The sequence below is a fragment of the Anopheles bellator genome, chromosome 1, assembly GCF_943735745.2.
Source record: "Anopheles bellator chromosome 1, idAnoBellAS_SP24_06.2, whole genome shotgun sequence".
NCBI lineage: Eukaryota > Metazoa > Arthropoda > Insecta > Diptera > Culicidae > Anopheles > Anopheles bellator.
Window position 1 is genome coordinate 24,418,877 of NC_071285.1, and position 14,965 is coordinate 24,433,841.

Here is a 14,965-nt window from a genome sequence, read left to right on the forward strand (position 1 = left end):
GCACACCACTACGAGGACACCGGGACTTCCGCTCGACTGCGCTGACATGCGTTTCGGAGCATTTTTCTTCCAACCCTTCCCCCCCCGCCGGCCGGTCGCTGGTTTCATTCATAACGCCCCTTGCGCCTGAAGTTCTACACGCGCGATGGTAGGATTTATGTTCACCGCCCGGTGGCCGGTGGCTGCTTTATGCTGACACTTTCCCCACCGCAGGCACGGGCGCAACATATTATTTTTCCGTGCCGTTGATTTTTGCATTCCTCGGCTTCGACTTCGGCGTGCGATTTGGCTTCTTTTCGTTACAGTTTTCTTTTTTGCTTCTGAATCTGTGCCATAATTTGCACCGAGGGAGAGCAAAGGGTAGGCACCGCAATCTGCACGGTTCGGTGCGCTTTTTCATAAGCGAAATTTATGATGTCACGTGACCGGTGCAGCACCGCCCGATGATTCATGAGGCGGCGGACCCACTGGCAGGGAGGGCACTGTTGGGCCTCCGGACATTGATGGAGCAGATTGATGAAGCAGATTCTGCCTGCCAGCCGGCCAGCGTCGTGATCCATTTCCAGGCCGGGTTGTGGAAGAGCCATTAATTTTCCACCGCCAGTGCGCGCTGCCAATCAATCGTCCAGCCGGGGCCGTGGGTTGATTATGAAACTGTTGACTGCTGTGGCGACGCTGTTATGCAAACGTTCAAGGCCGGTGCACAAGGACAATACGAAAATGCCACTTGCCCGACGACTTTTGGAAGTTGCGCCTAATACATTATCCATCGTCATTTAACGAATCAATTTACACCTAGGACTGATAAGATATGTCCTTTGTTACGAAAAATACTGTTGACTAAATTCGCAATTGCTAAAAAAGCTCAAATTGTAAAGATTTCTTCTCGATGCCACTTCTCGGTTAATGATTGTGTTCATCGGTGTTCCTTCCTCGATCCGTATTTTTATGCAATGCAGCCATTGGCAGGACAATAGTGGAATAATCAGACCGCAGTGACGAAATAGTTACAAGAATGGTTGGATATCGAAGCGTATATCGTTGCATGGTTCATTTAGTTACGGAAAATGGGAACCAAATAACAGAAGAAGCACATCATCGTACAACAATTTTTTTTAATTTACAATATCCGACAATTACATTTTTTACATTTTTGTACAACCTAGTAAGTTAAGCATAGCAGTAAAGAAAATGTCACCCTACCAAACAATACTTATGTTAGTTTTAACCATTGTTTTAAGATAGAGTTACAGTATGACACTGTGGCCAACAAGTAAGGAGAATTTCGATTTGGGAATTGTTTGTGATCCCCATCCCTGTATGAGATTATACGTCGAAATACTAATTATGGTCCTTCCAGTGTTTTTGTAAACAGTTAACAAGGAATTCTTCGTTTTTCATAACGTCAGAAACTGTTCAACAACGCAATTCGCATAAAATTTTGTATCCGGAATGTAATGTTGTGCTGACAAAAAGTTTGAAAATGTTGCACAAGAGCTTCGCTGAGCAAACTCTATCGAGAACAAGAGCTTATAAGTGGTAGAAGGTGTCCAAAAAGGGTTGGGAAAGCGTACAAATCGAAGCACGGCTATGCCGACCATCTACATCAAGTGATGAGCTACAACTCAATAAAATTTAAAAAAAAACAAAAAATTGATGCTCCAAAATCATCCATTGACAGTTCTAGATCTTACTAACTTTGTAGGAATATCAAAAGAAGCAGTGGAAACCTTTTTGAGCGACCGTTTGGGGCTCAGGTTAAGAGAAGTTTCGTTATTTTTAAGGCACAATACTATGTTTACCAGTATCTTTCAGCATAGAAAAATATAAGCCATAAATTCGTATAAAAATTATTAATAATAATAGTTTTCACATTCAATTTAATAAAAAAAAATTCCATTGCTTGAATAGATTGTTTAATTATATGAACAGTTAAATACTTTCGAATACCAGTAAAGTCAACACTTTATTAACGGTTCCTGTGGAAGCCCTTCTTGTTTTTTCCCCATAAAAATCACATCTACTAATTCTGTTCTCGAGCTTAAGTAGTTTGTTTCTTTCAAAATCAAATCGCCAAAATCAAATAATGTGAGTGTAAATAAAACCAACAACCTCAACCAAGCATTAATTGAGCTCTCTAGAAAGAGTCGACCACACTCTTACCACTTTTAGCGTTATTGAATTTCTCTTGTGGACATTTTCGGAGAAAAGCATTTTAAAGGCGGTGAATGTCCCACAATGTCGGACGGTCCACTTTCGCCGAACATAATTTAATAATCCCTCCGCCCCGGGAAACGGTTCTTTATGCCGTTCGCTCTATCACGCGGCCGGCTTCGGCGACACAGCGAGAGCACAAAGCCTACATACGCCGCAGACACCCCAGATTGTGCCCTGTGACCATTCCTCGAAATTGATGTGCTAAAAATGCAGATCAGTAGTAGCACCAGTAGGAAGAATCGGGCCCCACTAGCCCCGCCGGAAGCACTGTATGCACCGACCGACTTCGAGAACTTGTACCGCCGGCCGGCCGGGAGTTCATCGTCGTTCGGGGATGTCTGCCCGAATTTATGACGCTAGTGCTGGACGCCCCAGACCAGGGGGTTTGTTCAACTTCCCGCGTTTTTTCTTGCTCTTCTTGTCCCGGTCGACTGGCGGCGCTCGCTCGGGTCCTTGCAAAAACTCTTACTTCCGTAAAAGGATGGCTCGCCATCAGTGGCGCGCTAGGCGGTCAGCGTGCTAAATACAGCCCCAGTGTGTCGCGCGAGGATTCTTTGCCATTAAAAGTGGTCCCCAAAATGGACAATCTCACAGCCCGAGCTCTCCGCCGTCGTCCAGACGGCGAGACGCCAAATTTATGAAAGGGCATTAAAAACTGACCGCTTTCTTCGCGACCGGACGAGCCAAACTCCGGTGAAACAAATCCAGAATCCGCACAAGTTAAACTTTTCGCTAGAGAAATATACACCAAAAATGGTTGTAATTAAAGTGTAGTGTGCGCCACAATTTTATCTTCACCTCACAACTGGGCCAACCTTAAATTAGTTCCACACGAAAGTGTTCGAGTTTAATTAGTGGTGGTTGCACTATCATTAATCACATACCATCGAGAGCCGTGTTCTTTTGCCGATTTTTGCTTTATAAAGTGAGGTTAGTGTTTCGCAGCCAGTTCCCGGTGGCACCGATTTCTTTCGCAACCGCAACCGGTCCAGCCGCGAAGGATGAGTGCGCTGGTCCTGGCCTGGTAAGACTTATAATGGAGTTGCAACGTTGATTAATGACTTCTTGTGATCTGTGCCTGCCGGTTATCACTTGCAGGCCACGACTGGCCCTGTGAACGGGAATCCGGTGACGTCATGAATAAAATCAGAACACGAGAGGGGGCCGACAGTGGCGTCATTCAGCAGCTGATGCCGTATGATGGTATGGCGTGATTCGGCCAAAATCAGAACCCCCTTTGCAACCTTAATTACACCTCACATCGCAGTACTTGCCTCAATACCGGGACAGCCGGACTCAGTGGTGACGGTCGGGCCAACTAAGACACAACGCATTACCAGAAGCTCTGACTACACGAGTCCTTCCCAGGCATGACAAGGCTGAGATATCATAAAAAACAAGTTTTTAAATTTTTAGCCTTCGTCTGTTTAAAATAATTTAAACCTCCGTCCGGTATATGAAATGTTGCTATGTTCATTAATGATTCATAATCAAAATAAAACAATAAAAGGAAAATGATAGCAGAAGACATTGAAACGCAATAACAAGAACGAGGCCAGTTTAGCTAAACCTAGGGGTTTTCAAATATATGTAAATCAAAGTGACTGGTAATTGGCTTATTTTAAGTGACATAAGAGCAGTTTTTATTAAATAATAAATTAGTGTCACCATTGTCTTATAATAAAGACGTATCGGCCATGTTAAACGTTCCTTTATTTGTTGGATCTTAGAAGTAAAATGAAAGACAAATGAGCCTTCGGTCTGTGCCATCGGTCGACCGCAAATTGCCAACCGAGCCCGGATATTCTGTTTCCGCAAGTGTTGGCAGTTTTCGAAGGAAACTTTTTTCTGTTACTTTTTAACGAAACCAAAGCGCGCCCACTGCTGGCATTGAATCCCTCATTAGCCATATCGATCCTGTAACGCGAGCTTAGCCCGCCGATTAACGAGGCTCTGCCGGTACTGCTGGCAGCTGCGGTCTCGGAGGCATAATCTGTCAGCCAGCAATGTGTCGGCGGATCGGGGATCCGCCCGGCAAATGGATCAGTGGTACCAAGGACGACTAGCGCCACAAATGCGCACATAAAGTGAAACCGAAGCTTGTTCATAAATTGTGTCTCGTTTCGGGTTTTTTGTTAGGTTCCGTGCCCGCATTGCATTTTTTTCCCGTCACATATCCCGTCATCCCGTGACGTCCGTAATAACCTACTTCGCACCCCAGAGGGATCCATAAACTATCGGTTTTACTCCAAACCTCCGGGGGGTGGTTTCTGGTGGCATTTCGTAGGCGGTGGCACGATTTGTACTAATTATGCTCGCTGGGATTTGCAAATGGCGGCCGCAGTGCTGTGATTGGCGTAGGATAACCAACCCAATCGAGCTAACTGATTTGTCTTCAATACCTCAATAACTATTCCATTTTTCCATTGAATGCTATCATTCATTCATTCACATCATTCGGGATTCCAGTGACTCTAATATTATTTGGGTAATGCCAGCTTTGAACCTCATTGAACGTTGTGTATTCATACTGAACATTTGTATGTTTTTCGCATCACTCCTTTGATAGATAAAGGGTGTTACTAGCAAAAACTAGTCAAACAAAAAAAATTGCAAATCAGTTAAAAAAAATTATTCAAAAATCAAGTAATATTTCTTTTGAAAGCTCATTAAATAAAGAATATGTAAAAAAATATCATTCAGTCCTCCATCTTAAGGAATGCGAATCGCCGAACTTATCGTGTCACTCCTTTCATTAACTCTTGCACCGTTTTCTTGGTCGCTTTCTTTGCTGCAGAACTCCAGTTTCTTTTATCAATTCAATTTCACTGATAACTGTTTTCCGAGTCATCTTAAGGTTCCGCTTGACGATTGCCCAATATTTTTCAATTGGGTGGAGTTCTGGCATGTTGGCGTGGCTCATGTCTTTGGGCACCACTTCGACGTCGTTTGCGGCATATCACTCCATGGCCTTTCCCCCTAATTACAAGATGCTAAATGCATCCAAAACAGAAAAGAACCTTTGTACTTTGTTAGGAAAGGCAAAAGACGTTTATTTAGGCACTCTCGGACATAAATTTCCTGGTTGATGGTCCCGATCGCGATGTAAATGCCTCTTACGAACCATACGAACAGATAGCCTGCAATACGAGATATTTCTTTGCGAATTTCAACAGCTTCATTTTCTTGCAAATCTCTGTCAACTTTCCTCTTCCAGTTGCCGTATAGTACTCCTGTCCAGGAAGCTGTTTAAAGTTTGCCTTGACGTAGGTTTCATCATCCTGCACTACCCAGAAAATTTCGTAAACATTTCCATGCACAGATTCCACGATCGTTTTTTGGCCGACATTTTGTGCTTATCGTCACAATTTGGAGTCACTACTTTCTTGTAGGTAGGCAGACCATCACGTTGTAGACGGTACTTCCAGCTTGGTTGTGACTTCTCGGACGGAGAGTTTGAGATTCCGCTTGAAACAACTGATCACTCGTTTCGTCGTTTTTGCGGTCTTCTGGTTCCGACTTCCACCTGATCCAGTCTTTCTGACTGTCGTCAAACGTTATCCGAATACTTTTAATACATTGGTGACCGTTGATTTGGACACATCCAACAATTTCGATAACTTGGCGCCCGATGACTATGAAAAACACTGCGTCAAGTTGAAGTTGACTAGTTTTTGATAGTAACACCCTTTAGAACTGTGTGTTATCAGTTAGCTGAGTGTTACACAGAAGCATTAGGCGGTCAAAACAAATGGTCAGGCAAAATGCAGCCGGATAAGGACAATCCTACTCAAACCATCCTGCCATGAATCGAAAATTCCACAAGAGATGAAAAAAGGCTGGCAGCGATGACAATTAATTGATTGATTGATTATGATTATTTAAATAATCTGCAAAAATGCACAATTGCAATTTATAACTGCATCATTTTTATTGAAGTTTTTTTGAGCAACGCATTGGATATTTATTTTAATTTAATTTATGTTTATAATTTATTCGACCCGTTTTCTTAAAGCTATACAGGGGAAACTTACATAATCTACGGAGAAGAGAGCAAATAGAAAATAGACCCTGAAAAAGATTAAACAAAAAAACAAAAAGCATTGTATTCTTTTAAAGAGCAATCACAATCAGCAATCACTATCTGTTCGTATGGTTTAAAAAGTGACATTTAAATCGCGATCGATACCATCAAACAGGATATATATGTCCTTTATGAATATCCTAAAAAAGTACAGATTCTTTTCTGTTTTGGCTGGATTTGGCATCTTGTCACTATGGGAAAAGGGCCATAGAGTGGTGGTGCCCAAAAACATAAACCCCTCAGACACGCCAGAGCTCCGCCCAATCGAAAAATATTGGGCCATAGTCAAGTGACGTTCTGGAGTAAAGAAAGCGACCGAGAGAACGGTGCAAGAGTTGACGAGAGGAGTAAAACGAAAAGTTCGGCAATCCGTAATCCTAAAGATGGAGATTGAATGAAATTTTTTCTACCCATTCTGTATGAAATGAGCTTTCAAAAGAAATATTACTTGATTTTTTAATAAAATGTTTGACTGCCTGACACATTTTTTTTATTTGAGCAACTTTGGACAGTCACACCCTTTACGCAGATCACGATTTACTTAAGACCGTTAACTTTGAAAACCTTAATTCAGGTGTTGAATTGTTTCAATTAGTTGCTTTGACTCAAAATGCGCTCAACGAAATCAACGTTGACCTCCTACCGCTCCCACCTACTACTGAGGAAAAACATCCAAACACAACCCAACCAACTGCTTCCGAAACGATGTCCGCAACTTCCAGTTAACTCCCCAAGCCAACTGAATCCACAATCGCCGGTCGCGCAAACAGAGACCACGCGTTCGGCACAAAGACCAGCCCGCGCACCCGCGCACCCCGAAAGGGTGGTAATTGCACCTCTCTCTCTCTCTCTCTCTCGCCCTTTCCGTCGGTCAGCATATCGCGACTCGACTCATCCAAAACCCATTATCAAACCGCGCGTGTATGTGTCACGTATGTCACGGGTATCGGGCCTCTGACGTGCCTTAAATGCCACGCATTTATCGTCGAATCGGTTGGGCCGCGTGTTCCAGAGCATGGGCCGTGGGCTCGGCTTCAGTGCCACTGTTCTTGCCTTAACCACCAGTTGGCAGTATTTGACCGGTCCGCCAGAATTATGGACGACAAATTGCGCAAGGCCCGAAAAGCTCGCTGGCGATCGTGCGCCAGGGACACGTCGGAAGTTCTGTACAATCTCCGGTATCTGTTTGTGATCTCGGTGACTGCCCTGCTCATTTTGGTCCTGCGTTACCGACACCATCCACAGGAGCAACGCGTGGAATCGCACCGGGAAGAGTTCGTTCTGCCCAACGTGGCCCACCGGTTGGTATCCAAAACAGACCGCAACGACGTGGCACGGCCGTTGGTGTCCAAAGCAGACCGCAACGATGTGACCGGGAAGTTGGTGTCCAAAATAGACTACAACGACTACCAGCAGATTCAGCAGGATCTCGAGCGCATCGGACCGGGCGAGCAGGGAAAACCGGCCACGCTCAGCCCAGCAGACAGTGAAAGTGAACTGCGCCAGAAGCTGTACTTCCAGAACGGCTTCAACGCGCTGCTTAGCGATAAGATCAGCGTGAACCGCTCCGTGGCGGACCTGCGGCACCCGAGGTATCGTTGGCATTGTTATCACCCCTCGCACCCTCTCTCTCTCCCTGTTATCAGCACTCGCTCTCCCTCGTCGCATGCGGCATGTACGGTAAACTGTTTACGTGTTTTGTGTTGGTGACATTGGACGTGGTCCCTCTACGCTGCCTTCATCGCGTAATGCGCACGCATTGCGCTTTTGTCGAACATGCTTTTTGCACAATCGCCACTAACATTCGAGGCCGGTAAATCCTAGCCAAAACACATGCTTTAGCTTGCCCCAGATGTTTGCCGAACAAGTGTTTTCAGGGACTTTTTTTGCGCCAATTTTAAACTGCTGACAAGAACCGGCCACTGGCCCTGACACCGTTGCAGGGAGCCCCCGTTAGGCCACTCGATACCCTTACGCACTTCCAATTTGGGGACCGCATCGAACGTAACGCAGCGTAATTTAACCGAACCCAGTGTGGCCCCTTTGATGTTTCCAGCTGTCGACTGCAGACCTACTCGAGCCAGCTGCCGGTGGCCAGTGTCGTGATACCGTTCTACGAGGAGCACTGGAGCACCCTGCTGCGTACGGTTTACAGTGTGCTGAACCGCGCTCCGGCCCATCTCCTGCAGGAGGTAATTATCGTAGACGATGGCAGTACGAAAGAGTTTCTCAAGGGCCAGCTGCAGGAGTACGTGGATCGGCACCTGCCAAAGGTGAAGCTGATACGGCAGGGCAACCGCACGGGGCTGATCAAGGCCCGGCTTGCCGGGGCAAAGGTGGCCACCGGAGATGTGCTCGTGTTTCTCGATTCCCACACCGAAGCCGGTGTCAACTGGTTGCCACCGTTGCTGGAGCCGATCGCCCAGAATCCCGGGACCTGCGTTTGCCCGCTGATCGACGTGATCAACGATCAAACGTTCGCCATGACTCCGCAGGACAACGGCGGCCGGGGGCTGTTTGACTGGAAGTTCCACTACAAGCGGATCGCAATCGCGCCAAAGGATACAGTGTCTCCGACGGAGCCGTTCGAGAGCCCGGTCATGGCGGGCGGGTTGTTCGCCATCGGGGCCGAATTTTTCTGGCAGCTCGGCGGGTACGACGAAGAGCTGGATATCTGGGGTGCGGAGCAGTACGAGCTGAGCTTCAAAATATGGCAGTGCGGCGGGCGAATGCTGGACGCACCGTGCTCCCGGTTCGGGCACATCTACCGCACCTACAGCCCGTTTCCGAACTCGCGGAAGTACGACTTTGTCACGCGCAACCACAAGCGGGTGGCCGAAGTGTGGATGGACGACTACAAACACTACATCTACGAGCGTGATCCGGTTCGGTACGCCAAGTCCGATGCCGGCGACCTAAGCAAGATGAAAGCGATACGCCAGAAGCTACACTGTAAGCCATTCGACTGGTTCCTGCGGGTGGTGGCACCCGAGATCTTGGAACTGTACCCTCCGGTCGAGCCGAAAGAGTTCGCTTCCGGTGCCATCCAGAGCGTGGCTAAACCGTCGCTCTGTATCGACACCATGCAGCGAGGTCGCGGAAAACCGATCGGAATGTTCGCCTGCCCGAGCGATCTGGTGCAGCCGGATAACCACAACCAGTACTTTATCCACAGTTGGCACCGTGACGTGCAGCTGAAGACCGACGACCAGTGTTTGGACACACCGAACAGTGCACCGGGATCGCCGGTCACGATGTACACGTGCCACCAGCACCAGGGCAATCAACTGTTTCAGTATGACCACGTAAGTGAAAGGGGCGGCTTCCGGGCTTGTTGGCGTCCCGACGTACTCACGGCATTATCCTTCCGCAGCGTACGCAGCAAATCAAACGAAACGACCAAATTTGCATCGACTGTGATCCTTCCGCGAAAACGGTGTTTGTGAACCGGTGCGACCCGGAAAGCCCAACACAGCGCTGGAAGTTTGGCAAAGTGAACCTGAAGCTCCTGAAGCAGTGGGACACGTATGGGGCTAAGTTTCTGTGAGCCTCTCGGTTGCTCCAATAAACTCGGTTGTCCCTGCGGGGTTTCTTTCTGTATCCCTTTTCCTCCGATCATTCGTTCGCACCGCTTCTCGCCAAAGAGCACGCTCATCCGTCCATTCCACATACGCGTCCATTCCATTTCATCACAGTGCCTTACTGGCCGATCAAGTACTAAACCTCCATCGATCGCTCGGAACAAGGTATAACCGCACTCAATGTCGGTACGATTGTTACGGGTGGCTTAACTTTCGCCTCGCCATTCCAGGTGCCGTGAGCTCCAGTACTCCCGAAGTCTGCCGTCCGTCAGCGTCATCGTACCGTTCTACGAGGAGCACTGGACCACGCTGTTGCGCACCGTTTACAGCGTGGTAAGACGTTCGCCGGCCAGGTTGCTGAAAGAAATCATCCTCGTCGATGATGGCAGCACGAAACCGTTCCTCAAGCAGCAGCTCGACGACTACGTGGAGAAGCACCTCAAGTCCGTGGTGAAAGTGGTTCATCTGCCCGAGCGGGCCGGTTTGATAACGGCCCGGTTGACCGGTGCAAAGCTGGCCACGGGTGACGTGCTACTGTTTCTGGACTCACACGTCGAGGCAGGAATCAATTGGCTGCCACCGTTGCTCGAACCGATAGCGCGCGATCCTCGCACCTGCGTGTGTCCCTTCATTGACGTCATCATGGACGATACGTTTGAGTTTGTCCCCCAGGACCAGGGCGCCCGCGGTGCGTTCGACTGGAATATGCTGTACAAGCGGCTCCCGCTGCGACCGGAAGACCTCCGGGACCCCACGAAACCGTTCCCCAGTCCGGTGATGGCCGGTGGTCTGTTTGCCATCAGTGCCCGGTTCTTCTGGGAGCTCGGCGGCTACGATGAGCAGCTGGAGATCTGGGGCGCCGAGCAGTACGAGCTGAGCTTCAAGATTTGGATGTGCGGCGGGCAGCTGATTGACGCTCCGTGTTCGCGGGTCGGCCACATCTACCGCAGCTATTCCCCGTTTCCGAACGCGAAAACGTACGACTTTGTGGCCAAAAACCACAAACGGGTGGCCGAAGTGTGGATGGACGAGTACAAACAGTACGTGTACCGGAGGGATCCGCAGCGATTCGCCATCGATGCGGGAGATTTGTCGAAAATGAAGCAACTGCGCCGCCGGTTGCACTGCAAACCGTTCCGCTGGTTCATGGAAACGATCGCACCGGATCTTATCGAGTGGTACCCACTGATCGAGCCGGAAAACTTCGCTTCCGGTGTCATCCAGAGTCAGGCGAATGCCAACCTGTGCGTCGAAGTGGAGGGCATTTCGGTTGGCGTCAAACGTATCCTGCTGGCACCGTGCGCCAGTGACAAAGTCGAACCCGAACGCCCGGGACAAAACTTCCAGTTCACCTGGCGGCGCGACATCAAATCGGCGCTCTTCTCGTCGGAGTGTTTGGACATGTCGGAACACTCGCCCAACGCGCAGTTGAAGCTGATCGGCTGCCACAATCAGCAGGGCAATCAGCTGTTTCAGTACGACGTGGACACCAAACAGATCTACGCGGGAAGGGAAAAAGCGTTCTGCCTAGAGGCTCAGCTATCGCGCCGTCAGCTCACCGTCAACGTCTGCAACGGAGCGCTCCAAACCCAGCACTGGCGCATTGGTCAAATGAACGTACAGCTTCTCAGGAACTGGCGCAAACACGGCGCAAAGCTAGTTGATTGAAACCCGTTTTATTGCCCGCCATGGTGGCCGGCCAACCGTTGATACCCGTCCGTCCCGTCACTCTGTATTATAAACTGATCTAAGTAATAAAATATAACGGCGCTAAGCGCCTTTTGTTGCCCTCATAAAGACACGGCAGCACGTCTTTCGTTAAAGCTTCGACTCGGTGAGCCACTTGAAGTCCTGCGGCTTACGGTCCGCCTGCGGACTTATGATCACGTTGATCACGCTCGGTCTGTCCGTGGGAATCAGTGCGTCCTTGACGGCTGCCTGCAGCTCCGGAATGGTGCGCACAAAGTGTCCCTTCATACCGAACATGCCCAGCATGTTCTCGTAGTGCGTTTCGTGGGTCAACGCCGAGGCCGGTGTTCTGTAACGAGACCCCTCATTAATCGGTCCAAACTTGCAAATGCACCTGCCTCATACTTACACCTGCGTCAAGTCGCCGACCGAGCGCATATCGTCGTACGTTTCCTTATCGAACCCGGCATAGATGCCCCCGTTGTTCACGATCACCACCACAATCGGCAGCTGATAGCGTACCATCGTCTCCAGCTCCATGCCCGAGAACCCGAAGGCCGAGTCGCCCTCCACGCACAGCACCTTCTTGCCCGGGAACTTGTCACGACAGACAAGGGCCGCTGCAATGGCAAACCCGGGCCCCACGCCCATCGTGCCGAACGTTCCCGCATCCAGCCGGTGGCGGGCCAGCTTGTTGTGCAGCAGTGTCCGCCCGATGTCCATCGTGTTTGCCCCTTCGCTTACGATGATCGCATCCTTCGGAATGCATTGTTGCAAATGGTGAAACACGGCGTAGTAGTTCAACGGCGTGCCGATGTTCAGTGCCATCTCTTCGACCACCTTTCGGTTCTTGTCGCACTTGGCCTTCAGGTCGACCCACCACGGCTGGCGTGCGTCGAACCGGAAATGCTTTTTCGCCAGCGCATCGATCAGCTGCTCGGTGAAGGGCAGAATGTGTGACTGCACGGCCACACTGCTCAGCACACTGTTGTGGAGCTCCTCCGGGTTTAGGTCCACCTGAATGATCTTCACGCCGTCACTGTAGCGAGGCGGTCGGCCAAAGTGCAAGATCCAGTTGAGGCGAGCGCCGAGCAGCAGGACTACATCCGCTTTCTGCAACGCCAGCGTCCGGGCCGGAGCAATACACTGTGGGTCTAGATCCGGAACGACCCCTTTACCCATCGGCGTCGGCAGAAAGGGTAGGTTTGTTTGGTGGATCAGCTGACGCACTTGAAGCTCAGCCCGCGCGTACGCCGCTCCCTTGCCCACGATCACCAGCGGGCGTTTGGCCGTGGCGAGGAGCTGGGCCGCCTGTTCAACCAATGATGGTTCGGGAAACGCAACCGGAGGCAGTGGATGGCTGTACTGCGGTGGTATAGCATCTTCGGGGGCCTTAGCCGTCAGCAGGTTGCCCGGGAAGTCGAGATAAGCAGCACCGGGGCGACCGTAGCACGCGAGACGGACCGCTTTTTCGACGTGCAACGGAATCAGCCCGATGCTGGGTGGACGGGCCGCGTACTTGCAGTACGGTCGGCTCAGTTCCACCTGCGGACACTCCTGGAACCCACCGATTCCTTCGTGATCCTGCGAGGTTGAACCACCGATCACTAGCACGGGCCAGCAGTTTACCTGTGCGTTCGCCATTCCGGCCGTCACGTGCAGCAAACCCGGTCCCGACACAACCAGACAGACACCCGGCTTCCCCGTCAAGTATCCGATCGCCTGAAAGAATCTCGAATTAGCGATCGACTTGCAGGTGGTTGGGGCAGGAATTGACCGTACCTGTGCCGCGTAGCATGCCGACTGCTCATTGCGCATCCCCACATACTTCAAGCCTTCCACCTGCATGGCCATCGATAGCTCCACCACCGGGATTCCTATGATGCCGAAAACGTACTCGACGCCCTGGGGACGAAACGGAAACCATTAACACCAACACTCGTGCGCAACACAATCAACAGATAGACTATTACGGGGCAGTTTTAAGCCATTACAGATACCGAACGAGCTGATAACACGCCCCGGGAGTTCGTGGAGACTTATCGCCGGCTTCAAACTTTGACCCCATCAAGGGACACTCGGGGACCGGATCTTCGTACCTGTTCCTTTAGTGCCTTCGCCAAAACTGCATTTCCGTCCATCTCCATTGTGCTTGGTTCCTAATGGTAGCTGAAAGTCACAACCGAAAAACAGACAATTAAGCACGTATTAAGCAAACTACGATGACTGGAAACCCGTGGCCTTTTGCTCACGAACGATCTTGTTTTGAATGATTTGAAACGACCGCAAACACCGAACCCCTTACCCCTTTCCCATTTGACAAACACGACAGTCTCCCTTCGGAAACGGAGCAAAGCGCGCACGCAGCCGATAAGTTCGAGTGGCTGCGTACAGATGAATCGATGGCGCTAAATTTGAACTTTTCAAAAACTAACGACGAGCAGAGTGTTTCGAATTTTTCAGATCTTCTGCAAATGTTATCAATTTTTATATTAAGCTTCGTCGAACATACAATTTAATCTTTGAACTTCAACTTCATAATTCAAATAATTCATTCGGAAAACTACTAGAAATGTATTTAAAATGTGTGTCTCTGTTATTTGCACAGAAGAAAAAGGGCGCAATAGAAACCTAGCTCGAAAGCGCATTTCATTAAATATTTTCTTAAAATTTTCTGCATTACTATTTTAATACTAAGCAGTTTGGACCCACCGAATCTAGAAGCGTAAACAAAATTCATTCATCAACAACCACAATCAGCCATACTTATATCCATACCAACTTAACAATTATTAAAAGAAGGAAAAATCAAATCTAAAATATATAACCGTTTATGGTTATAACCGTTAAAATATATAACTAGTGAAGTCAGTTTATACAAAACAAACTAAACTGAGTTCTGAGGGAAATACTGAACATATAATTATATACAATGTCTTCAAATGTGTAAATGTGACCACACCGACACGTTATTGTTCGAACAGTTCCTTCAACTAGTTCCAGAAAAGTAACCTAAAAATTACATTTCAGAGCTAAAATCTTGGCAACTTGGCGTTATTGATCAATACCGCTGATGATCGGTGGAGCAACAAACTACTAGCTACTACTAACTACTACCGAAATTCAAATCGATCATGTCGCTCGGAAACTAAATCATAATGTAAATAAAAATCGAAAGAATATGACAAAGCATGTAGTCATCAGCACGCGATTGCCGAAAGCTCTCTATGCCCCAGCACATGGTGTCGGAAGCCACGTGGTGATATGTCGGCCGAACAAAACGAGAGCACTGTGTGAGCGAAAAAACAACAAAATATTCGATAAGCTCGTTGTTGTCGCCCAGCAGCAGCTACCACCACCACCACCAGCAGCAGCAACGATATCGCCACGAACA

At 48.9% G+C, this 14,965-nt stretch overlaps 2 protein-coding genes across 2 annotated transcripts; one reads left to right on the plus strand and one right to left on the minus strand.

The window, feature by feature from the left end:
* Positions 1 to 7,396: 7,396 nt before the first annotated feature.
* Positions 7,397 to 11,550, plus strand: LOC131215279 (uncharacterized). Its single transcript, XM_058209667.1, has 5 exons — positions 7,397 to 7,893; positions 8,358 to 9,606; positions 9,675 to 9,844; positions 9,997 to 10,046; positions 10,100 to 11,550. The coding sequence occupies exons 1-5, from the start codon at positions 7,397 to 7,399 to the stop codon at positions 11,548 to 11,550; spliced, it is 3,417 nt and encodes a 1,138-aa protein (XP_058065650.1).
* Positions 11,551 to 11,584: 34 nt separating this feature from the next.
* Positions 11,585 to 13,811, minus strand: LOC131214981 (2-hydroxyacyl-CoA lyase 1). Its single transcript, XM_058209338.1, has 4 exons — positions 13,671 to 13,811; positions 13,354 to 13,476; positions 11,981 to 13,293; positions 11,585 to 11,920 (listed from the first exon to the last, which is right to left on the minus strand). Exons 1-4 carry the CDS (start codon positions 13,716 to 13,718, stop codon positions 11,701 to 11,703), a joined length of 1,704 nt encoding a protein of 567 aa, XP_058065321.1. The 5' UTR covers positions 13,719 to 13,811; the 3' UTR covers positions 11,585 to 11,700.
* Between the last annotated feature and the right edge of the window lie 1,154 nt (positions 13,812 to 14,965).